Source organism: Pseudophryne corroboree, chromosome 1 (assembly GCF_028390025.1).
Source record: "Pseudophryne corroboree isolate aPseCor3 chromosome 1, aPseCor3.hap2, whole genome shotgun sequence".
NCBI lineage: Eukaryota > Metazoa > Chordata > Amphibia > Anura > Myobatrachidae > Pseudophryne > Pseudophryne corroboree.
Window position 1 is genome coordinate 780,577,747 of NC_086444.1, and position 26,932 is coordinate 780,604,678.

Consider the following 26,932-nt stretch of genomic DNA (forward strand, 5'->3'; position numbering starts at 1 on the left):
GTGCATGAAGCCCCTAGCAACGAACATGAGACCCATGACAACGCGCATGAAACCCCTGGCAACGCACAGGAGACCCCTGACAATGTGCATGAGACCCCTGAGAGCATGGAACCCAGAGCATGAAACCCTTGACAATGTGCATGAGGCACCTAGCAATGAACATGAGACCCCTGGAAATGCGCATGAAACCCCTGGCAACGCACATGAAAGCCCTGAGAGCATGGAACCCAGAGCATGAAACCCCTGACAACGTGCATAAGGCCCCTAGCAACGAACATGAGACCCCTGGCAATGCGCATGAAACCCATGGCAATGCGCAGGAGACCCCTGACAATGCGCATGGGACCCCTGAGAGCATGGAACCCAGAACATAGTAACGAACATGAGACCCCTGACCACAGTTAGGTAATTTAAATTTAATTAGAAGCTTTACTGTGTGGCATAATTTGGAAAGGACATTACTGTGTGTGGGGCATAAAATGGTGTCAGGGCTATAACTGTGTGTGGCATAATATGTAATTGACGTTACAGTGTGTGGCATAACGCATAATGGGTGTAACGGTGTGTAGTATAATGTGTAATAGACATTACCGTGTCTAGCATAACGTGTAATAGACATTACATTGTGTAGCATAATGTGTAATAGACATTACGGTGTGTAGCATAATGTGTAATAGACATTCCGCTGTGTAGCATAATGTGTAATAGACATTACGGTGTGTAGCATAATGTGTAATAGACATTACATTGTGTAGTATAAATGTGTAATAGACATTACGGTGTGTGGCATAATGTGTAATAGACATTACATTGTGTAGCATAATGTGTAATAGACATTACGGTGTGTAGCATAATGTGTAATAGACATTACGGTGTGTAGCATAATGTGTAATAGATATTATGGTGTGTAGCATAACGTGTAATAGACATTACGGTGTGTAGCATAACGTGTAATAGACAATACGGTGTAGCATAATGTGTAATAGACATTACATTGTGTAGCATAATGTGTAATAGACATTATGGTGTGTAGCATAATGTGTAATAGATATTATGGTGTGTAGCATAACGTGTAATAGACATTACGGTGTGTAGCATAACGTGTAATAGATATTACGGTGTGTAGCATAATGTGTAATAGACATTATGGTGTGTAGTATAACGTGTAATAGACATTACGGTGTGTAGCATATAGTGATGAGCACCGGAAATTTTTCGGGTTTTGGTTTTGGGTTCGGTTCCGCGGCCGTGTTTTGGGTTCGAACGCGTTTTGGCAAAACCTCACCGAATTTTTTTTGTCGGATTCGGGTGTGTTTTGGATTCGGGTGTTTTTTTCAAAAAACCCTAAAAAACAGCTTAAATCATAGAATTTGGGGGTCATTTTGATCCCAAAGTATTATTAACCTCAATAACCATAATTTCCACTCATTTTCAGTCTATTCTGAACTCCTCACACCTCACAATATTATTTTTAGTCCTAAAATTTGCACCGAGGTCGCTGGATGGCTAAGCTAAGCGACCCAAGTGGCCGACACAAACACCTGGCCCATCTAGGAGTGGCACTGCAGTGTCACGCAGGATGGCCCTTCCAAAAAACACTCCCCAAACAGCACATGACGCAAAGAAAAAAAGAGGCGCAATGAGGTAGCTGTGTGAGTAAGCTAAGCGACCCTAGTGGCCGACACAAACACCTGGCCCATCTAGGAGTGGCACTGCAGTGTCACGCAGGATGTCCCTTCCAAAAAACACTCCCCAAACAGCACATGACGCAAAGAAAAAAAGAGGCGCAATGAGGTAGCTGTGTGAGTAAGCTAAGCGACCCTAGTGGCCGACACAAACACCTGGCCCATCTAGGAGTGGCACTGCAGTGTCACGCAGGATGGCCCTTCCAAAAAACACCCCCCAAATAGCACATGACGCAAAGAAAAATGAAAGAAAAAAGAGGTGCAAGATGGAATTGTCCTTGGGCCCTCCCACCCACCCTTATGTTGTATAAACAGGACATGCACACTTTAACCAACCCATCATTTCAGTGACAGGGTCTGCCACATGACTGTGACTGAAATGACGGGTTGGTTTGGACACCCACCAAAAAAGAAGCAATTAATCTCTCCTTGCACAAACTGGCTCTACAGAGGCAAGATGTCCACCTCATCATCATCCTCCGATATATCACCGTGTACATCCCCCTCCTCACAGATTATCAATTCGTCCCCACTGGAATCCACCATCTCAGCTCCCTGTGTACTTTGTGGAGGCAATTGCTGCTGGTGAATGTCTCCACGGAGGAATTGATTATAATTCATTTTAATGAACATCATCTTCTCCACATTTTCTGGATGTAACCTCGTACGCCGATTGCTGACAAGGTGAGCGCGGGCACTAAACACTCTTTCGGAGTACACACTTGTGGGAGGGCAACTTAGGTAGAATAAAGCCAGTTTGTGCAAGGGCCTCCAAATTGCCTCTTTTTCCTGCCAGTATAAGTACGGACTGTCTGACGTGCCTACTTGGATGCGGTCACTCATATAATCCTCCACCATTCTTTCAATGGGGAGAGAATCATATGCAGTGACAGTAGACGACATGTCCGTAATCGTTGTCAGGTCCTTCAGTCCGGACCAGATGTCAGCATCAGCAGTCGCTCCAGACTGCCCTGCATCACCGCCAGCGGGTGGGCTCGGAATTCTGAGCCTTTTCCTCGCACCCCCAGTTGCGGGAGAATGTGAAGGAGGAGATGTTGACAGGTCGCGTTCCGCTTGACTTGACAATTTTGTCACCAGCAGTTCTTTGAACTTCAGCAGACTTGTGTCTGCCGGAAAGAGAGATCCAAGGTAGGTTTTAAATCTAGGATCGAGCACGGTGGCCAAAATGTAGTGCTCTGATTTCAACAGATTGACCACCCGTGAATCCTTGTTAAGCGAATTAAGGGCTCCATCCACAAGTCCCACATGCCTAGCGGAATCGCTCTGTGTTAGCTCCTCCTTCAATGTCTCCAGCTTCTTCTGCAAAAGCCTGATGAAGGGAATGACCTGACTCAGGCTGGCAGTGTCTGAACTGACTTCACGTGTGGCAAGTTCAAAAGGGTGCAGAACCTTGCACAACGTTGAAATCATTCTCCACTGCGCTTGAGACAGGTGCATTCCACCTCCTATATCGTGCTCAGTTGTATAGGCTTGAATGGCCTTGTGCTGCTCCTCCAACCTCTGAAGCATATAGAGGGTTGAATTCCACCTAGTTACCACTTCTTGCTTCAGATGATGGCAGGGCAGGTTCAGGCGTTTTTGGTGGTGCTCCAGTCTTCTGTACGTGGTGCCTGTACGCCGAAAGTGTCCCGCAATTCTTCTGGCCACCGACAGCATCTCTTGCACGCCCCTCTCGTTTTTTAAATAATTCTGCACCACCAAATTCAAGGTATGTGCAAAACATGGGACGTGCTGGAATTTGCCCATATTTAATGCACACACAATATTGCTGGCGTTGTCCGATGCCACAAATCCACAGGAGAGTCCAATTGGGGTAAGCCATTCTGCGATGATCTTCCTCAGTTGCCGTAAGAGGTTTTTAGCTGTGTGCGTATTCTGGAAAGCGGTGATACAAAGCGTAGCCTGCCTAGGAAAGAGTTGGCGTTTGCGAGATGCTGCTACTGGTGCCGCCGCTGCTGTTCTTGCGGCGGGAGTCCATACATCTACCCAGTGGGCTGTCACAGTCATATAGTCCTGAGCCTGCCCTGCTCCACTTGTCCACATGTCCGTGGTTAAGTGGACATTGGGTACAACTGCATTTTTTAGGACACTGGTGAGTCTTTTTCTGAGGTCTGTGTAAATTTTCGGTATCGCCTGCCTAAAGAAATGGAACCTAGATGGTATTTGGTACCGGGGACACAGTACCTCCAACAAGTCTCTAGTTGCCTCTGCAGTAATGATGGATACCGGAACCACGTTTCTCACCGCCCAGGATGCCAAGGCCTCAGTTATCCGCTTTGCAGCAGGATGACTGCTGTGATATTTCATCTTCCTCGCAAAGGACTGTTGGACAGTCAATTGCTTGGTGGAAGTAGTAAAAGTGGTCTTACAAGTACGACTTCCCCTCTGGGATGACCATCGACTCCCAGCAGCAACAACAGCAGCGCCAGCAGCAGTAGGCGTTACACGCAAGGATGCATCGGAGGAATCCCAGGCAGGAGAGGACTCGTCATAATTGCCAGTGACATGGCCTGCAGGACTATTGGCATTCCTGGGGAAGGAGGAAATTGACACTGAGGGAGTTGGTGGGGTGGTTTGCGTGAGCTTGGTTACAAGAGGAAGGGATTTACTGGTCAGTGGACTGCTTCCGCTGTCGCCCAAAGTTTTTGAACTTGTCACTGACTTATGATGAATGCGCTGCAGGTGACGTATAAGGGAGGATGTTCCGAGGTGGTTAACGTCCTTACCCCTACTTATTACAGCTTGACAAAGGCAACACACGGCTTGACAAATGTTGTCCGCATTTCTGTTGAAATACTTCCACACCGAAGAGCTGATTTTTTTTGGTATTTTCACCAGGCATGTCAATGGCCCTATTCCTCCCACGGACAACAGGTGTCTCCCCGGGTGCCTGACTTAAACAAACCACCTCACCATCAGAATCCTCCTGGTCAATTTCCTCCCCAGCGCCAGCAACACCCATATCCTCCTCATCCTGGTGTACTTCAACACTGACATCTTCAATCTGACTATCAGGAACTGGACTGCGGGTGCTCCTTCCAGCACTTGCAGGGGGCGTGCAAATGGTGGAAGGCGCATGCTCTTCACGTCCAGTGTTGGGAAGGTCAGGCATCGCAAACGACACAATTGGACTCTCCTTGTGGATTTGTGATTTCGAAGAACGCACAGTTCTTTGCTGTGCTTTTGCCAGCTTAAGTCTTTTCATTTTTCTAGCGAGAGGCTGAGTGCTTCCATCCTCATGTGAAGCTGAACCACTAGCCATGAACATAGGCCAGGGCCTCAGCCGTTCCTTGCCACTCCGTGTGGTAAATGGCATATTGGCAAGTTTACGCTTCTCCTCCGACAATTTTATTTTAGATTTTTGAGTCCTTTTTTTACTGATATTTGGTGTTTTGGATTTTACATGCTCTGTACTATGACATTGGGCATCGGCCTTGGCAGACAACGTTGCTGGCATTTCATCATCTCGGCCATGACTAGTGGCAGCAGCTTCAGCACGAGGTGGAAGTCGATCTTGATCTTTCCCTATTTTTGGAACCTCAACATTTTTGTTCTCCATATTTTAATAGGCAAAACTAAAAGGCACCTCAGGTAAACAATGGAGATGGATGGATACTAGTATACTTATGGATGGACGAGCGACTGCCGACACAGAGGTAGCTACAGCCGTGGACTACCGTACTGCGTCTGCTGCTAATATAGACTGGATGATAATGATATAAAAAATATATATATATATCACTACTGCAGCCGGACAGGTATATATTATATAATGACGGACCTGCTGGACACTGTCAGCTCAGCACTGCAGACTCCTAAAGTAAGCTACTAGTGTCTAGAAGATAGAAAAAAAAAAAAAACACCACAGGTAGGTGGTATACAATTATGGATGGACGAGCGACTGCCAACACAGAGGTAGCTACAGCCGTGGACTACCGTACTGCGTCTGCTGCTAATATAGACTGGATGATAATGAGATATAAAATATATATATATCACTACTGCAGCCGGACAGGTATATATTATATAATGACGGACTTGCTGGACACTGTCAGCTCAGCACTGCAGACTCCTAAAGTAAGCTACTAGTAGTATCAAGAAGATAGAAAAAAAAAAACCACCACAGGTAGGTGGTATACAATTATGGATGGACGAGCGACTGCCGACACAGAGGTAGCTACAGCCGTTGACTACCGTACTGCGTCTGCTGCTAATATAGACTGGATGATAATGAGATATAAAATATATATATATCACTACTGCAGCCGGACAGGTATATATTATATAATGACGGACCTGCTGGACACTGTCAGCTCAGCACTGCAGACTCCTAAAGTAAGCTACTAGTATCAAGAAGATAGAAAAAAAAAAACACCACGGGTAGGTGGTATACAATTATGGATGGACGAGCGACTGCCGACACAGAGGTAGCTACAGCCGTGGACTACCGTACTGCGTCTGCTGCTAATATAGACTGGATGATAATGAGATATAAAATATATATATATCACTACTGCAGCCGGACAGGTATATATTATATAATGACGGACCTGCTGGACACTGTCAGCTCAGCACTGCAGACTCCTAAAGTAAGCTACTAGTATCAAGAAGATAGAAAAAAAAAAAACACCACGGGTAGGTGGTATACAATTATGGATGGACGAGCGACTGCCGACACAGAGGTAGCTACAGCCGTGGACTACCGTACTGCGTCTGCTGCTAATATAGACTGGATGATAATGAGATATAAAATATATATATATCACTACTGCAGCCGGACAGGTATATATTATATAATGACGGACCTGCTGGACACTGTCAGCTCAGCACTGCAGACTCCTAAAGTAAGCTACTAGTATCAAGAAGATAGAAAAAAAAAAACACCACGGGTAGGTGGTATACAATTATGGATGGACGAGCGACTGCCGACACAGAGGTAGCTACAGCCGTGGACTACCGTACTGCGTCTGCTGCTAATATAGACTGGATGATAATGATATAAAAAATATATATATATCACTACTGCAGCCGGACAGGTATATATTATATAATGACGGACCTGCTGGACACTGTCAGCTCAGCACTGCAGACTCCTAAAGTAAGCTACTAGTATCAAGAAGATAGGGGAAAAAAAAAACACCACGGGTAGGTGGTATACAATTATGGATGGACGAGCGACTGCCGACACAGAGGTAGCTACAGCCGTGGACTACCGTACTGCGTCTGCTGCAGTGCTAATATAGACTGGATGATAATGATATAAAAAATATATATATATCACTACTGCAGCCGGACAGGTATATATTATATAATGACGGACCTGCTGGACACTGTCAGCAGAATGCGTTTATAGAATAAAAACACCACACGACGAGTGTTTAACTTTTTCAGGCAGACAATCACAATATACTGGTGGTCAGTGGTCACTGGTCAGTCACACTGGCAGTGGCACTCTGGCAGCAAAAGTGTGCACTGTTAAAATATGTACTCCTGCTATAACTGCTCCCCAGTCTCCCCCACAATTAAGCTGTGTGAGCAGTGAGCACTCAGCACAGTCAGATATACAGTATTACATAGATAATGCAGCACACTGAGGGCACACTGAGGCTGAGCACAGATATGGTATGTGACTGTGTCACACTGTGTATCGTTTTTTTTCAGGCAGAGAACGGATTAATTAAACTGGTGGTCACTGGTCACACTAGCAGCAAGTAGTACTCCTAATATGCTCCCCAAAATTAGTAAATCAAGTGTCTCTACTACTCTCTAGTCTACTCTAAACGGAGAGGACGCCAGCCACGTCCTCTCCCTATCAATCTCAATGCACGTGTGAAAATGGCGGCGACGCGCGGCTCCTTATATAGAATCCGAGTCTCGCGATAGAATCCGAGCCTCGCGAGAATCCGACAGCGGGATGATGACGTTCGGGCGCGCTCGGGTTAACCGAGCAAGGCGGGAAGATCCGAGTCTGCCTCGGACCCGTGTAAAAAGCGTGAAGTTCGGGGGGGTTCGGTTTCCGAGAAACCGAACCCGCTCATCACTAGTAGCATAATGTGTAATAGACATTACGGTGTGTGGCATAACATGTAATAGATATTACGGTGTGTGGCATATTGCGTAATGGGCATTACAGTGTGTTGTGTGATAGGCATTAGTCACTGCCGCGGCTGCCCGTTCATTCCCGCTGCCACCTCCAGCTGAGCACCCACCAGCAAAAACATAAATCAGCACCTATGTTCCTCAAGATGTGATCTGTCACAACCCTTTGCCCCAAATGAGCCTCACTTACTTGTTCCTTAAATGAAGTTACTATAAAATATTTACACCCTTTAGATATTTAGTTGGGCTGCCTCTGGATCAGTTCAGCACTTACCTTAGCCACATTAACAGCAGATCCATATCCTGTGGAAAACCCACAGCCAATCACACAGACTTTATCCAGGGGAGCATCATCACGTATTTTCACCACACTTATTTCATCCACCACGGTGTATTCACTAAAGGTGCTTGTGCCAGCAAAATGATATACCAGCTGTCCTTTACATGTAAATCTGCTTGTGTTGTCAGACATCAAACCAGTAAACCTGCCCATACTGGTAAAGAAAGAAAGAGTTATAATATTGTACAGTAGTTGGGTGAATTGTTACTTTTTAAATTAGAATGTGAATTGTTTTCTCACAATTTGAATGTAGAAGTCTATTAACACATTACACACAGAAACTAAAAAAAAAAAAAGCAGCTGTGTTCTAGACAATTTTAGTAAATTCGCAATATTAGCATGTGCATTTTGACAATGGTCACTGGTGAACTTGGTTTGCAAATAGGTGGTTAACCTACTGTATCTATGGCTCTGTTATTCACTTGTTTAGTGGCTCAGTTGAATTAATCAATGTGAGAGCAAAGGAAAAAATAGGTTGTTCAAACCCTGAATAATTTAACTCAAATGTAAGTGCAACCAGCATAAACGTTTGTGTCCAGCCCAAGCCCAACAACTGAATGATTAGCTTGCTATTGAAAGATGAACTGTTCTATTTACACACAACTAGAATGAGTTATTAACGGTACATAGTTTCTGATGTTGTTTGTGGCTAGAGTACTTGAAACACTCTTACCAAAGAATTAGTTTAATGGGAGATTTGTTGGTGATTATACCGTGGCACAAATAAAGTAGTACCACCTATATTATTTCCATTTTCCGAAATATACAGTCAGACCTGAAAAGTTTATATTTGTTAAAGGATGCAGGATTGATCCACTAACAATCTAAAACAGACTTTACTGTACAATGTTTAGTAGTGGAGGTAAAACATGTATGGACCCCTTATCCCTAGCTTGGTACACATTTGTTATTGAAAATATGCAACTCATGCATCTATATAAGGTAATGAGTTAAACCTCTGAAAAGTACACAGTAACACACAGGGCCATAACTAGGGATGTGCGAGTGGAGCCAGAGCGCAATGTGCCACCACCCCACCGTACTGTAGGCAATACAATCCCATCTCATCCAGTGTTTTTTGTACCATACAATGAGTGGTGCAGTAAAAGTCTTATTTACTGTGTTTATCATTATTTTCAATATAGTGACTGATGCAGAGAAGGACGTAAAATGGGTGTAAATTCAACTTGACCAAATGCATGCAAAATGAACATACCGTATTTGCAAACATACTGTATACAGTGCCTCCTGTGATACTGGGCAGTCTGCAATTGTAGCATATGCACCCACTTATATGACTGTAAAATGTAGCAGATTCTTAATTTAGAGTTGTGACCTTATTTTAAACCATGTTTCATACGAACAGCATGATAATGAAATTTGCTATAGATGGAATTTCAACGTCTTGAAAACTTTTAATAGATCAGAACTAACTCCCTGTTTTCCATAGCAAAACAACAAAAATTGCTTAAATACACTCAAAGGAGCATATTCTGTGTTCAGCTGTTGTTGTGGGTAGAAATTAAAATTTACTGGACATCAAAAACTGAAGAAGGCTATAATTAGAGATGTGCTAAAGAAATCAGAATCCACCTGAATTTTGTGGATCCAAACCAAACCAAAACCCATCCAAATCCCACGAGAATATCCGATCTGAACCGATTTCCGGTTCGAATACAGTATTCTCGTGGTTCAGAATTCATATTTAAAAAATTAGATTGCAAAAATTACCAGATTTTACCTGGTTTGATCGGTTTCTATCAATGATTATCACATTTTTTACCGATTTTAAATCAAACCGAAATTCAAATCAAAACCAAACCACTTGAGGATGGTTTTGTCAAAACTAAAAACACAATGATGAATTAGAACCAAACCTAAACACAACGGTTTTGCAGAGGAGGATTTAGACCTCATGGGGCCCTGAGTAACACACCAATTTGGGGCCTCAAACAATTCATAACACTATATTTTCATTCCTGATTTATTAGATATGTGATTCTATGTGATTAGGCTCCTGAGATAAATAGCCAAAGGAAAAAAGAAAGCCTACATAAATAATGTTCTCTATTTCACTGAATATTGGAAGAGCTGAAAATATGAACAAAGCTATTTTTCAGTCATCCCAAATAAATGCAAACATGTCATGGCAGTGGTGGGGAATCCACCACTGCTAGAAAGAATTAACTAGAATCTGCACTGAAGTTTATTTAGCAACAGAATGGGGTAATACATTACTTGGATCAAGTTAGGAATTTACTTCAGAGTTGTTATCTATAACCTTACAGTTACTGTTTATGAAGTAAAAGATTTTGTACTTTATACAGTACTAGCTGGAGTAACCGGCGTTGACTGGGATTGCTAACTGAAAGGAAGAATGATTTGAAAATTTTAATTATATGTATGGTGCAATATAGTTTAAATAATAAGGTTGCTTTTGTCAAGGATTAATATTTGGGGACTATTGGCCCAGGCAATAGAGAGTTTGCATTTGTATATTGCGTAGCAGCAGAGACCTTCTTTCTGAGGGCTGTTGTGTTATAAGACAAATGTATTATGAAGCTGCATAGAAAGGCTAGTACAGATTAGCCAGAGGGTCAAAGATGAAGTAGAATCACACATAAAGATTAGGAAATGAATTAAAGTATTGTATCATATCCCAATAATTACTGTAATTATAACAATTACTACTGATATAAAGGTTATTTTGTGTGACTATAATAACACCCCCAATGTGGGGAGGAGTACAAACAGCCACAGGCAAAGAAACACACTTTAACAGAGACACATACACATACAAGACTGTGTGCAAGCCAGATCTATTGCAAATCAGCTGCACTTTCCTATAGACACATTTTCTATGGAATCACTGGCATCTGCCAGACCAGCAGCAACCCAGTGATTAGCATGTATAAGCCAGAATTACTATACATCGACTGATATTCCACGGATGTAGTCACTTGTGTATCCACTGACATCTACTGGTCCTGTGACCAAAGAAGCCAGTGTGACATCTGCTGGTCTTGTGTCCATACACTAGTCAAATATTCCCTACGTTTCCCATCCTAAAACCTAATACAGCACCGTATATACAACTAACCACTGTCCCTGGATTGCTAAACAACTGAAATTTGAACTCAGGATTCATTTCCTGAGGGTATAAAAGCCTAATACAACTTATTTGGTTGGCTCATTGGATCCTTATGTTGACGTATTTTTACAGTACAGATGTATAAGAATATAACATGAACTGATAATCAGCATTATTTAGCAAGATACAGGATCTTAGTAATTTTCAAAAGGATACAGCTGTTTTTATTTGAGTTGGTCACTTTCTAAAATAGGATTGCTGAAGCTGCATGGTAGTAGAAAAAACATTGCTACTAGGGAGGCCAACCCCACAACATTTTTATTCAATCCCGGGATTTGGGATTGAAAAACCCTCAATTTCGGGATTCCCGGGATCCCGGAAATTGAGTTGTTGGTGGCACTGGCGGGCAGCAGCACTCCACACCCCTCCATGTCCCTCAGTCCTTATACAGTATTTCTCTCTCTCCTCCTCCCCTCTTCCCACAGACCTCAGTCCTATCCCCCCTCCTCTCTCAGTCCAATATCTCTCTCCTCCCTCAGTCCTTGCATCTTATCCCTTTCCCCCTTCCCCATCCCCCCGAGTTCCCATCTCCACTTGTGTGCTCCTTTCTCCATGGCTGGCTCCCACCAAGCAGCAGACAGTCCTCCTCTACTTGGCCTTAAGCATGGTGCTGGCGCAGGCGGGCACAGCTGGCATAGGGCTGCACAGCGTGACCTCTGAAATCTTGTTGCACTGCGCACAGCCTAGGGGTAGGAGCAGATGGGCAGCATCTCTAGCCATCTGCTGCAGGTGCTCAGTGCTACCCGGCATGAAATAATAATTATAATAATAATGATATAAAAAAAAAACCATATGTTAACTAATACTGAAATCCCAGGGTTGGAAATCCCAGGATCCCGGCGATCTCGACTCCAGGATTGGCCATCCTAATTGCTACTTTCAATAGATATGAAACTTTATTTGGACAATCCTTTGTATCACCTAGGATCAAGTAGACAAGGATGCTACATGTAAATTTGAATCATTTTGAGTTTATAGAATTAACTGTGTTTTGTTTTGTTTTTTTTGCATATTATAAGCCTCAAATTGATTATCAATGTACTTTTTAATGTTTGTCAGGTGAATTTTAATACATTTCTTAATACAGTACATCGGTCTTTGGGGGCAGTTCAGACCATGCCACTGATGCGGGCCACAGTGCAGTTTACCTATGGAGGCAAAATGCACATGCGCTGTGGCTTCATCGCAGCTGCGCAGGCACTCACATTGCGTCCGCATCCATCGAGGATGGATGTGACTGCAATGTGATAGACAGCGACATTGGGGGGTTGGGGCGGGCCGGGACTGTTTTCGGGGTGGCTGTGTGACGGCACACGCAGACGCTCCTATTAAAAAAAATGGTGGACAACCACGTGACAGCCGTGCTGCGCTGCCAGGTGTCAACCTTAGTTCCCATGCATCCGCAATCTAATTGCGGAAGCATCAGAAGGTGGCCTCACACCTGCTGGGCGGTCTTGCCCTGTGCTGGACGGCTCCTAGTATATTAGGAGATGGACGCAGATCTGGCTGCATATGCAGAGATCTGCGTCCATCTCTAAATAAGGTCATTTATCCAATATTTCTATATTTAGGTTTTGGTCAATACAATAATACGTTCAGAGGCGGATTGGCCATAGGGTTAACAGGGAAGATTCCCGGTGGGCCGACAAACCCGTGGGGCCTGTTATGTTAGAGGACATGTGGTCCTATTTATAGACATAATGAATAAGATGCAAAATAATTTGCATATATGAAAATTACTTTGACACTTTGCCTGTGATTGCAGATGATCTAGTGTATGCTCTGTCTACCTGCTTGGCTGATATATAAGATTGAGTGAATAGTGATTGGAATACGGTTGGTGTAATAAGCAAGAAAATATATCTTTCTAAAGAATTATATAGTTTCCTAAATTCTGAAGGTGTATCATATAATGTGCTCATAACATTTAATTTTATTTCCTTTTAACTTCCCCCTTGATGCTAGACATGCCCACTATCTGGAAAGTCTTGGGGGGAGGGTGCTGCTGCAATGGCCCATGGCTAGGGGTGTGGTATGGTATGCCGGCAGCCGGGCTCCCGGTGACCAGCATACCAGCGCCGGAAGCCCGACCGCCGGCATACCGACAGCGTGGCGAGTGCAAATGAGCCCCTTGCGGGGTCGCTGCGCTCGCCACGCTGCGAGCACAGTGGCAACGCTATTTATTCTCCCTCCAGGGGGGTCGTGGACCCCCACGAGGGAGAAAAACTGCCAGTATGCCGGCTGTCGGGATTCCGGCGCCAGTATACTGTGCACCGGGATCCCGACAGTCGGCAACCTGAAGACCACCCATGGCTAGACCTTACACCTCTGGTGCTGCCCATGTGGGGCCACTAGTACAAATTTTTCCAGGGCCGCTTTTTGTTCCCAATCCGCCCCAGAATACGTTTCTTTATGGTCCTCAAGCAGCAATTACATATGGAAAATGCTAGGGGGGGAAATTGAAAACATCCTGAAAAATACTAACTCTGATTTGTTACACATATTACTCTTCGGTTCAGTGCAGCCTCTGCATTCTCCACATTGAGGATTGAACAGTGGAATTACTTTGTCTCCTAGAAAGAACAGAAAACAAATTCAACAGGTTCAAAATATTTTTACCAAAAAACAACTGTTTCACATTGAGGAAGAATTTAGATATCAAATAACAATTATCCACGGACCTGCATTCCTAAAATTAGAGCCGCCAAGAGAAATCCTGGGCCCCGGTACAGTAACTTCCCGGGGCACTTCTTGCAGGGGTGTGGCCACAACCTGTTAGTTGCATGGCTGCACCACTTTGGGGGCATGTCTAGCACACAAGAAGAACCCACTCACAGGAGCATGACATATCTCCCAGAAGTTGGGACGAAAGTGTTCACTATCAGGATGGTGGGTCAGTCACATAAAGCTGCAATGGTTGTAGGACCTGGAACACCATAATTTTGTGAAAGTGGATCCTCCATTGTAATTTTGGGATAAAGGATGCGCTATAGCGTGTAAGTGCAATCATTGTACACACATATATATATATATATATATATATATATAAACACAAATTCCCAAGTGCGCTAAAGTGTAATGTAATTACACAGTTCTTCCAGCGTTATTTTCGTCGGAATGTAGACTGGAGGGTATTTAAATCTGGGGACCTGTAACAGACACCCCTCACCAAATAGTCACCCAAACAAGAGGCCAACAGGCCAATTAGTAAAAAGTTATTTTAATAACGTATACACAGTTGAAAGTATAAAATTGTGTCAATAAAATGCAACAAAAAGAGTACACAGCCAACACGTTTGTAAGGTGGAATCTAGATATCCCCTCACCTTTTGCAAGGTGCGAGCTCGACAGGGAGTATCTTTACAGACTAGGTTGTGATTCTCTGACTGACTGAATCACTACAGTGTGTCTGTAAAGACACACAAACATATGGTATATGCAGAAATGCCACAGAACTTTCAGGACTTACCATGATTACAGTTGAATAAACTGAAATGTTGACTTGCACATTAGTGGTCATCAGAATATATTGTTACATTTGTAAGTCCTGAGAGTACCACAGTATTTCTGCGATAGACAGATAGGTAGATAGATAGATAGATAGATAGATAGATAGAGAGATAGATAGAGAGATAGATAGATAGATAGATAGACAGACTCCAGCCCAGCAGTCAGCACTGTGTGCTGGGCTTAGGAGAAGAGGTGTAGCTGCTGCTGCCGGTTAAGGGGGAAGAAGCCCGGGGCCCCCCCTGGGCCCTCATTGGGCCCCTCCTTCTGACCTGGGCCCAGGTAATTTGTACCCTCTCCCCCAGTCTCTCTGCACCACTGCCTAAATAAAATGCTGCAATATAGTATTGAGGAATTTCATATTTTAAAAACAATGGGGCTTAATTAATAAAATGACTGTCAACTGTAAACACCATCAAAAATAATATTTAGCAAAAATACAATTCAGTATAAAGAATCTTAAGTACATAATCCATTTTCTTTTACAACTTGCCATTTTTTAAGTGTAATACAAATAGAGAAAATGAAGAGTTATATTAACTGACGTATTTTATTTTACTATAAGCTTTATAAACAAACTGTATAAAAATGTATAAAGACACTTTATGAAACTCCAGTGAAAGATAAAAGTAGAAAGAAGTGTGCAAAGAATGGGAATTTGTATAGGTTAATTACTGATGTATATATTTCAATTGCTTGAATAATATTTGCAAATTAAAGTTCCATGGGATACAATGGGGTATATTCAATTAGAGTCGGAAACTGCCGTCTTGACGTAAAGATGGCAGTTTCCGACTGGAATAGGTTGGAAAGGGTTCCAACCTATTCAATCCAGCCTAATTTTTTCTGACAAGTTGGCAAATCCGACTTGTCGGGAAGCTGTCAGAAAGCACGTGGATCGGTGGAATAGCCGCCGATCCGCGTGCTTCTGTCGGAAACGGGGCCAAATCTGACAGGTTTTGGTCCCGTTTCCGACAATGTCAATCCGACTTTAAAAAACTCGGCTTGACACTGTCGTGACTGGGCCAAACCTGTCGGGTTTGGCCCGGCAGCTATTAGGAGCTGAGAGGAGGAGACGGGGGAGAGCAGCGGGGAGAGCAGCAACCCAGCGGCTGCAGCAGCGTAGCAGGAGGATGGGGCGCCGCCACCACTGACGTCAGCATCCACCCGGCTTGCTGGAGCCGGGTGGATGCTGCCGCGAGGTCTGGTGGTGGTGCCCCATCCTCCTGCTATGCTGCTGCAGCCGCTGGGTTCCTGCTCTCCCCCATCTCCTCCTCTCAGCTCCCTCATCTCCTCAATCTGACTTTTATTAAAGTCGGATTGAGATTGTCGGGAACGGCCAAATCCTGTGGCAGCCCGCCCCCCGCACGGTCCGACCTTGCCTGCATTGGCTGGACCGTGCCCATGAAACGGCGGCCAAATGCCGCCATTCCGCCTCCTCGCGCCCACTGACCGCCTCTGCCTGTCAATCAGGCAGAGGCGATCGCAGACTTGCTACGGCCTTCTGCCGTCTGGCATGCGCCGGTGCACTACGGCGCCGGCTCATGCGCAGTGGGGACCCGTTCGCTCGGCTACGATAAAAAGCAGCGAGTGAACAGGTCAGAATGACCGCCATTGGGCCTAATTCAGACCTGATCGCAGCAGCAAATGTGTTAGCCAATGGGCAAAACCATGTGCACTGAAGTGGGGGCAGATATAACATGTGCAGAGAGAGTTAGATTTGAGTGGGGTGTGTTCAAACTGAAATCTAAATTGCAGTGTAAAAATAAAGCAGCCAGTATTTACCCTGCACAGAAACAAAATAACCCACCCAAATCTAACTCTCTCTGCACATGCTATTTCTGACTCCCCTGCAGTGCAATGGTTTTGCCCATTAGCTAACAAATTTGCTGCTGCAATCAGGTCTGAATTAGGCCCTCTGTCCAACAGCTTGCAGCATTGACACTGTGTTCGACTCAGAATCAGGCCCTTAATGACAGTGTATACATACTATAGTGTTAATAGATAATAACAGTAAAATACATGTCATCACATGTTTTGTTTGTGCATATTCTCATGTGTGATTCATAATGAATTTCTCCAAGAGTAACCATTTGTGATCATATTCTTTCCAGTCTTTTATTCCACATTCAGTTGCTGTGCTTACCTGGTTTGACTGCAGTTACTCCATCACCAATACTTTCTACTATACCGACTGCTTCATGACCTAAAATCACTGGAAAGTTCTGTCCTTTATTTGCTCCATGTGTTATATGGTCATCTGATCGACATATTCCAGTAGATAATATCTATTAATAAAGAATTTCAAAATGGGTTCAGGAAGGAGTGTGATGACTTCTACTGTATTGCTCTGGACTTTAATTACTAGCAATAAGGAAAACCTGTTACAGCACAGCACATGCATGGGTGCCCTGGGTTGGTGGTCCAGGACCAAATTAAATTATTTCTGGTCAATGTGATTGGCAAAGCCAGTGGTCATAGCAACCAATCATAAATATGTGGACAAACAGCAACCCTGTCCTCCACCACAGAACTTGGCCTAATGATGATTATATTTAATATCTTTTACTGAATTGCTCAGAACAAAATTTTGGCCTACGGCTACTGTGATAAAATGCTGATATTCTAGGGTGCCATGATTAAGAACGTTTGGGAACCACTGTGTTATAGTAGGTTATCATTTTTTTAAGGTGCGTGTACAAGCTAGAATTTTTCTTGGCCAATAACCTTGAACCCAGTGCTTACGGACCTAAAACATAGAGATGAGTAGTTTGCTTTTCCAGAAATCCAAATCCACCCGAATTTTGTGGCTCCGAGAAAAACAAAAACCCGGTCCGTATATCCCCCGAGGAGATCCGATATTATCCAAGTCCCAGTTTGGATATTCCCTGGTTCAGAATCCGGATTTTAAATCCAAATTTTGGAGGGTTTATTGCAAAAATTAAACTTTTTATTTTTTTTATTTTTAGAAATGATTATCGATTTTGTTTATCGATTTTTAACCAAACCAAAAATCGAATCCAAACTGATATATATATTTACATATTTTATTAACTTTGTCAAAATAAATGTTTTGAACAGAAATAACACTGGATTATACTGTAATAGTAAACTGGAATTACTAACATTAGATTAAAAACTTACCCTCTGACAGCTGAAACAGCTCACAGCCAGCCAGGAAAGTAGAAGACAATGAGGTACCTACAGTCACTCCACTGCAGTACAGCCAGGTCCTCCCTCTCTGGTAACACTACACACTGCAGCGAACAGCACTCGACTATATATTGTCATGGCCGTGGTTTTTGTGAAACCGGTGTTAGTGAATTCTGTGCGGGCGACTGGAGGACTATGTGTATATTTGTTAGGGTCTCCTGCCCTGTGCTGCCACGTCGTCATGGCAACCGGGAGACAAGTGCTAGTGGAGTAACCTGAGCGCAGCTGATACTCCGGTTCGGGTCTTTTGCTGTGCAGTGGTTATAGGCTCTGTGCACGGCAGGGGATCCGGTGCTGGTTTTTGTGCTCACAGTCTGTGAGGTCTGAGTGGGGCGTGGACAGCACCTGCTTTATAAGGCCTCTTTTCAGGGTAAGCAGATGCTGCTGAATCTTTGTTGGTTAGTCAGTTCATGAAAGTTAGCCAGTACTGTGTAGCTTTGTATTTGTTTGTTGCTTACTGCAAATAGGCCTGGGAATTTGGTATTACACTCTGCCAATCCAGACCTAGCAGTAAGACTGGAGTCAGTCGTTTAGCTTGCTGGGGTTCTGTTACTACTCTGTGAACTTAGCAAGTTTGCGGCTGTATTCTAAGACTTGCCTGTCTAATCCTGTCTCACTGTGCTAGGTGTCAGGGGTCAGTTTAGTGGCAGTAAGCTAAAACCTGTGCACTGCAAGTGAGAATTAGGATTGTGGAGATTCTCCTTGTGTCTATCATTCCATCTCTGACCAAGGAGTTTACTGCCACACCCGTTGGTAACCCTTTAGGGTTTTGCTGTTGCCCTTAGCAACAGCATTTCGGGTTCTCTACGTATTAAAACACAACATCTTGCTTTTTCCATCTTAGCAGTTCTAATACAAGGGAGATACCCGGTTCCTTAGCCTCTGGGCTTCTCTGTTCACTTTGTGTGTATTTTGTTACCCTATCACCTTCTGTGTACGTTATGTCATATCCCCCAGTTTGTCTGTGAGTCCATCTGTTTTGCATAACAGTTCAAACACCAGTACATTCCTGCAGACACTGGAGTGCATAACAGTTCTGACACCAGTACTTTCCTGCTGGCACTGGTGTGCATAACAATATTAGGCTGGTCTGTGGGAATCAGTGAGAAGAAGGAGCAATCCTTGACCGGTGATCGAACCCGGGCCTCGGCAGAGGAAGACGCATTCTATCCACTGGATCACCAGGGACATGGTGTTGATAGCAGGATGGTGAATGTATTGGTGAGATTGAACTGGATATACTGTCACAGGAGTGGGTGCTTGTGTACTCAAGGTTACTATGAAATAGGTTCTCTGGAGTTGCGCAGAACTGGGCTGGTTACTGGCGAGATTGAGAACCGGACTGGTTACTGGTGAGACTGAGAACTGGGCTGGTTACCGGTGAGACTGAGAACCGCACTGTGAACCGGGCTGTTGTACCAGTATACTGGAATGCAACTGTAATCCGGGCTGGTACCAGATATAACTGGAGACGCAACTGAAAGTAGAACAATGACTGTGGCTGTGACTTTAAGTCAAGGCTGAAGAATACTGCGGCTGTGGCTTTAAGACAAGACTGAATAATACTGCAACTGTGGCTTTAAGATGAGACTGAAGAATACTGCAGCTGTGGCTTTAAGATGAGACTGAAGAATACTGCAGCTGTGGCTTTAAGATGGGACTGTAGAAATACTGGACATCAATGGTAACACAACTGTAATTCAGACTGTGTAACAAAAGAGCACAGTTTTACAGGAACCAAAGTAAAAGTGTTACCTTTAGGGAACTCAGCTTCTAAGCTCACAAGGAACTGGCAGAGTCTCCAACTCAAGTCTCCTGACTTATACTTCCTGGTGCTTGGTGATTGGTGAGCAGCGTCAGGTGATTCAGAGAGTCTCAGGCTTGCACAGGATTGGACAGCTGTGGGTCAGGTGAACAGTCACTGTCACATGAGTACTCTAGACTAGGCTCCGATGTGGAGTGAGGCCTAGGAGGCCAAAAGAACACTGAAGCCTGAACTTCTGTAAATGAACAGAGGATGCTGGCTTTAGGCCTAAACTTCAAATTGCTGAATTCAGATTCACACAGAAGATTAATCACCACAGGTGGAGCTTGTTAACTCTGCACTCAGGAAACTCATGGTACTGACAAGCTGTTTATCCCAGTGAGCAAAATGACACAGGATCCAGGACAGATGGCAGGGGTAGGTCACCAAATATGAGAACTACAGTCAGGATCGTGACATACAGATGGGTCCATGTTTATCTTGACCTTTAATAGGATTAACTGAGACTGGGCAGTCAGACTTAATCCCCTGCTGTAATTCTGTATTGTTCTCTGTATTGTATTGCAGCTGAGAACAATAGATGACGGGTTTATGTTAATAAATCATGTTGTGCCTAGGCGCAGCAAACTAGCCAAGATAACCGTGGACCCATCTGTATATATACACACACACAGTGCTCAAAGTAGGCTGGTATATATACAAACATACAGTGCTCAAAGTGGGCCGGTATGGCCTACAGCTATTTCGAGCACTGACTGAGACCCCCGCCGTCGCATTTAAAATTCAGCGCTATTGCACTGGTAGCCAATCAGGAGCGGCTGGTCCATGGCAAATTTGATATAGTGGCGGTCATAGATGAATCAGAGATGCGCCAAAGGCCGCAGCCCACTGTCTCCTTCGCACCACCGCTTGCATCCTCCACACCGCTGACCACAGCCTTCTCATCCTCCGCCGACCACAGCCAACTCTGCATCGCTGCTGACCACAACCTCTTCATCCTGCATGCTGCCAATCACAGCCTCCTCCACACCGCCGCTGCTGATTAGGTCATTTTACACTGCTGCCTTTCTCTCTCCCTTCTGTATGTCGTTGCTGTCCCTCTCTCTGTCACTCTCCCTGTCCCTATATCCCTGCTGTCACTCTCCCTGTCCCTATGTCCCTGCTGTCACTGACCCTATGTCCCTGCTGTCAATCTCCCTGTCCCTATGTCCCTGCTGTCACTCTCCATGTCCCTATGTCCCTGTTGTCACTATTCCTATGTTCCTGCTGTAAATCTCCCTGTCTCTATGTCCCTGCTGTCACTCTCCATGTCCCTGTTGTCACTGTCCCTATGTTCCTGCTGTCAATCTCCCTCTCCCTATGTCCCTGCTGTCACTCTGCCTGTCCATATGTCACTCTCACTGTCCCTGAATTGCGGTTCATAATGTGTGGCATAATGTGAATTTTGGCTCATTCCGTGTGGCATAATGTGAATTTTGGCTCATTCCGTGTGGCATAATGTGAATTTGGCTCATTCAGACTGTGTGGAAAAATGTGAATTTTGTCTCATTCCATGTGGCATAATGTGAATTTTGGCTCATTCCGTGTGAATTTTGGCTCATTCCATGTGGCATAATGTGAATTTTGTCTCATTCCATGTGAATTTTGGCTCATTCCATGTGGCATAATGTGTAAGGAGCACCAGTACTAGATAATATAAGGGGTCCTACTATTGTGGTGCATAATGTGTATAAGGGGTATATGGTGTGGTACACTACACTTAAGGGCACTCCCCCTATCCCGCCCCATGCGCGCCTTCACTTTTCCATACCTCCACTTCAAAATTTCCACTTTGACCACAGTATACATATATATTATATATACATATATATATATATATATATATATATACATATGCATATGCATGATCCAGCTCTCCCAATATGACCAAACAGCATTATCTAGCTCTCCCAGGTGATCTGACAAAAGGGCCACACATTAAAGGACGCTCAAATGTTGCTGCACCTATGCCTTTGTTAAAAGATTTTTATTTAGTCGTCAGGCCCAGGAGTGCCGCTCATGTGGAATATATCAGTGGCGTGCGGTGAGGTCAGTGGCTGGTGAGGCACTACAGCCAAAATGTCCGCCAAATCCTGACGATGACCCCTACCGCCGCCAAGCCAATGCCTGCTACTGCCTCTGAGCCGATGCCTGCTGCCACCGCCAATGGCTTACAAACTCGCCCACCATCAACTGACGCAGCCCTCCGCCACTAATTTGCATCTCACTCCGATGCCGCCAATGCCCGCTGTCTGCCTGCTCATCATACTAAACAGTCTAAACAGTCCAAACAACAATTGTCACTATTCAATTGTTGGTTGGGCGCAAATGCACATCGCACATGTCTCGCCCAAACAGACAGGGTTTAGCCGAGTAAAACGCCTAAACCCGTCTAAACTCCTGCTTTGGGCATTCAAAGTGCTGGGTTTTGACCCATTTTTTCTCGCACCTCAGAAGGCTGCGCGAAAAAATGTGTCCACCGCGGTCGCTATGTGCCCAAATGGTAGAGCAATTGAATTGATGCCGTTGGGTGCCCTCTAGTGGCGGACACCTAAAAAAAACAATTGATTTTGGGCCGTACAGTACGTACCTAATATAAGCTGTCTATGCATATCCAGATGCACATACTCTATACACTACCACCTACACACATGATGTATGTAGTCTCATCTCTATATATGCACTGATACATATATATGTAGGTGAAAGTGTATAGATCATGATATACCAGTGTGCATATATTAAAGATGAGACTGCATACAGTACATAATGCACATATGATATATACATTGCCCTCAGGGTTATCTGAGGGAGTCTGCAATCTGAGGGCGTCTGCAATCTGTGGGAAGGGGGGGGGGGGAGCAGGTAACATGATGCACCCACGGAGGGAGGGGGGGGGGGGGCAGCCTGTGGACGCCTGCAATCGCGGATAGGAAGAGCAGGTAACACACGGAGCATGCAGCAGGGTAACATGAGGGAGTCTGCCATCAGGGGTGCAGGGGTTGGGTGTCACCTGCGGGAGCCTGCACTAGCGGTGGATGAGAGGGGAGGTGCGGGTAACCTGCGGCGGCTGGCGGTTGCACTCGCGGTGGATGAGAGGGGAGGTGCGGGTAACCTGCGGCGGCTGGCGGCTGCACTCGCGGTGGATGAGAGGGGAGGTGCGGGTAACCTGCAGTGGCTGCACTCACGGTGGATGAGGGGGGAGGCGCGGGTAACCTGCGGTGGCTGGTGGCTGCACTCGCGGGTTGGGGACAGGAACAGTTACACTTACATTACAGTGTGCGGCAATGCCCTCCGGTGGCCGGCGCCCATAGGCAGCTGCATAAAGCTGCCTAATGGTGGCACGGGCCCTGCTGCTAATGCTGCGTTGCGTGATTGGACCAGCGGATCCAGCCCTGGATCCGCTGTCCAATCACATCCGCCCCTGTCAACGCGGCACTTTGACTAGTGCCGCTTTGTCGACTTTTTTCAATGGGCTTTTAAAGCCCAGTGCTTGGCCCCGCCCCCCACTTTATTCCCATTCCTATTGGCAATGGGAGGCACTGTTATCAGTGCCTCCAAAACGATGCAACTGTATTAAAATTAGTATAATAATATTACGAAGATACTTATGACACAGAATATGTGTCATAAGTATCTTCCTTGTATTATTTCAAACATTAATGACAGGGGAGGCACTGCCTCCCCTGCCTCCCCTGACTGCACGTCCCTGGAATATATATATGTATTTTTGTTTTCCTTAATTGGGGGAATGCAAGTAAGGCCGGTATTCAAGTACCTGTGATCATTGACCGCGGGTATTTGTGTAACTGGGGGCTATTCAATTAACCCCAATAAGCTGTCACGAGCCGCAGCTTATTGGGGATTTGTTTCACCTGCCTCAGGAAGGCGAAGCAAAATCCCTGAAAACAGCCCAGTTTTTGTCAGAAAACAGGATTAATGAAAACACACAGGTTTCACTGAACCTGTGTGTTTTGAGGAGAAAATTTACTTTTTGTACTTCAGGTGACCTAATTGGATAGCCAAAAAAAAAATATCAAAAAGGGTTTTGATAAAGGAGGGCAGACTCTCCGAAATGCATTAAGGATATATGTGCCGGTGTCATCATCTGTGAAGGAGCTGTGTCTTTGTGGAGCCGTAGGAGAGTTTGATCACCGCTGACTGGGTCCCTGAGTCTGCAGCCGGGAAGGTCTTTGGTAATAAACAACTGCTGCACTTCTCTTCACCTGTTGGATTGTGCTCATGCTGGATTTTTTGTGATTTTATATGATGTGTATATTTTTTATATAAAGACTTTTTTTTATTGAACATCCTGCTGTGGATATTGCTTTTACTGGGGACACTAAGAAGACCTGCTAAAGATACTATTATATAAATGTGAGGCAGAACTTGAAGGTAAGTGCCCTCATGTGTGTATATGCAGTGTCGGACTAGGGCATGTAGGGCACACCGGGGGGAATGCAGTGGTAGGGGCCCATGTTTAGGGGTGTGGCCAGTCCGCTGAGGGGGTGTGGCCTACCACCTCATTGGTTTGACTAACCATTAGAGAGTACAACATCTGGACCCCTTTATAAATATATACAGTAAATTCAGATGCTGCATGCATGATAATGTACCAGATTAATAACAGCAATGCACTGTAGAAAATACACCATAGTCTAGTATAAGGTAACATATGTATAATGTATAATTCAAGTGCACAGTCTGGAACCTGATCCTTAGAACAGGAGGTGGGCCCCCAGGCAGTGGGGCCAACAGTGGTTTCCCCTGTACCTCTGTGGGCCAGTCCAAGCCTGTGTATGATACTTACCGACTTTTCAAATCTCCTCTCCGGGAGATGCCCGGAGAGGAGAAGCAGGTGGGCGGCGCTGAGGGCGGGGCTGACATAATTACATCATTAAGCCCCGCCTACTCACCACGAAAAGTGCACAGCTGGGTAATATTTGCGTAGGGGGCGGAGCTAAACTGACGCAATTGGCATATAATCGCGTCATTAGGCTCCGCCCCTCCGCCAGTCCACGATTTCGCTATGTCTTTCTTCACATTCTGCCCACTTCACTAGGAAGTGGGCAGAATGTGGGAGGTGTGCCCACTCTTCCGGGGCTGCGGGGGACTACTCGAAAAACCGGGTGTCTCCCGCAGAATCCGGGAGAGTAAGTAAGTATGCTGTGTATATGTTAAGCTGCTACACTGTATACTGTGACGGGGTGTATTCCAACCAATATCAGAAGGTGAAAACATACCTTTATGGGCCTACGTGTGAGAATTTAAAAGTAAGTTTGGTTTGGTTCCAAAAGTAAAAGAGTTTTCAAGGTGTATCGGGAAAATAAGAATTTACTCACCGGTAATTCTATTTCTCGTAGTCCGTAGTGGATGCTGGGAACGCCGTAAGGACCTTGGGGAATAGACGGCTCCGCAGGAGACTGGGCACATCTAAAGAAAGATTTAGGACTATCTGGTGTGCACTGGCTCCTCCCCCCATGACCCTCCTCCAAGCCTCAGTTAGGACACTGTGCCCGGAAGAGCTGACACAATAAGGAAGGATTTTGAATCCCGGGTAAGACTCATACCAGCCACACCAATCACACCGTATAACTCGTGATAGGAACCCCGGTTAACAGTATGATAACAAAAGGAGCCTCTGAACAGATGGCTCGCAATAACAACCCGATTTGTGTAACAATAACTATTTACAAGTATTGCAGACAATCCGCACTTGGGATGGGCGCCCAGCATCCACTACGGACTACGAGAAATAGAATTACCGGTGAGTAAATTCTTATTTTCTCTGACATCCTAGTGGATGCTGGGAACTCCGTAAGGACCATGGGGATTATACCAAAGCTCCCAAACGGGCGGGAGAGTGCGGATGACTCTGCAGCACCGAATGAGAGAACTCCAGGTCCTCCTCAGCCAGAGTATCAAATTTACAGAATTTTGCAAACGTGTTTGCCTCTGACCAAGTAGCTCGGCAAGTTGTAAAGCCGAGACCCCTCGGGCAGCCGCCCAAGATGAGCCCACCTTCCTTGTGGAATGGGCTTTTACAGATTTAGGCTGCGGTAGTCCCACCGCAGAATGCGCCAGCTGAATAGTGCTACAAATCCAGCGCGCGATAGACTGCTTAGAAGCAGGAGCACCCAGTTTGTTGCGTGCATACAGGATAAACAGCGAGTCAGTTTTCCTGACTCCAGCCGTCCTGGAAACATAAATTTTCAGGGCCCTGACTACGTCCAGTAACTTGGAATCCTCCAAGTCCCTAGTAGCCGCAGGCACCACAATAGGCTGGTTCAAGTGAAACGCTGATACCACCTTCGGGAGAAACTGAGGACGAGTCCTCAACTCTGCCCTATCCATATGGAAAATCAGATAAGGGCTTTTACAGGACAAAGCCGCCAATTCTGACACACGCCTGGCCAAAGCCAGGGCCAACAGCATGACCACTTTCCACGTGAGATATTTCAAATCCACAGTCTTAAGTGGTTCAAACCAATGTGATTTCAGGAACTCCAAAACCACATTGAGATCCCAAGGTGCCACTGGGAGCACAAAAGGAGGCTGAATATGCAGAACTCCTTTGACAAAAGTCTGAACTTCAGGCAGTGAAGCCAGTTCTTTCTGGAAGAAAATCGACAGGGCCGAAATCTGGACCTTAATGGACCCCAATTTGAGGCCCAACGTCACCCCTGCTTGCAGGAAATGCAGGAATCGACCCAGTTGAAATTCCTCCGTTGGGGCCTTCCTGGCCTCACACCAAGCAACATATTTCCGCCAAATGCGGTGATAATGTTTTGCGGTGACATCCTTCCTGGCTTTGATCAGGGTAGGGATGACTTCCTCCGGAATGCCCTTTTCTCAGTACCTTGGGAATGAGAGGCAGAGGAGGAAACACATAAACCGACTGGTACACCCACGGTGTTACTAGAGCGTCCACAGCGATCGCCTGAGGGTCCCTTGACCTGGCGCAATATCTTTTTAGCTTTTTGTTGAGGCGGGACGCCATCATGTCCACCTGTGGTCTTTCCCAACGGTTTACCAGCATTTGGAAGACTTCTGGATGAAGTCCCCATTCTCCCGGGTGGAGGTCGTGCCTGCTGAGGAAGTCTGCCTCCCAG

The 26,932-nt window shown here is 45.2% G+C and overlaps 1 protein-coding gene across 2 annotated transcripts in view; it reads right to left on the minus strand.

Moving 5' to 3' along the window:
- Nucleotides 1–26,932, minus strand: part of LOC134910187 (alcohol dehydrogenase 1-like) — a 99,042-nt gene that overhangs the window by 26,665 nt on the left and 45,445 nt on the right. For both annotated transcript variants that reach the window (XM_063917948.1, XM_063917940.1), the window contains exons 3-5: nucleotides 16,950–17,091; nucleotides 13,782–13,869; nucleotides 8,080–8,299 (exon numbers count right to left, since the gene is read on the minus strand). In XM_063917948.1, coding sequence (XP_063774018.1) covers nucleotides 8,080–8,299; nucleotides 13,782–13,869; nucleotides 16,950–17,091 — 450 coding nt within the window. The remainder of the gene's footprint in view (nucleotides 1–8,079; nucleotides 8,300–13,781; nucleotides 13,870–16,949; nucleotides 17,092–26,932) is intronic.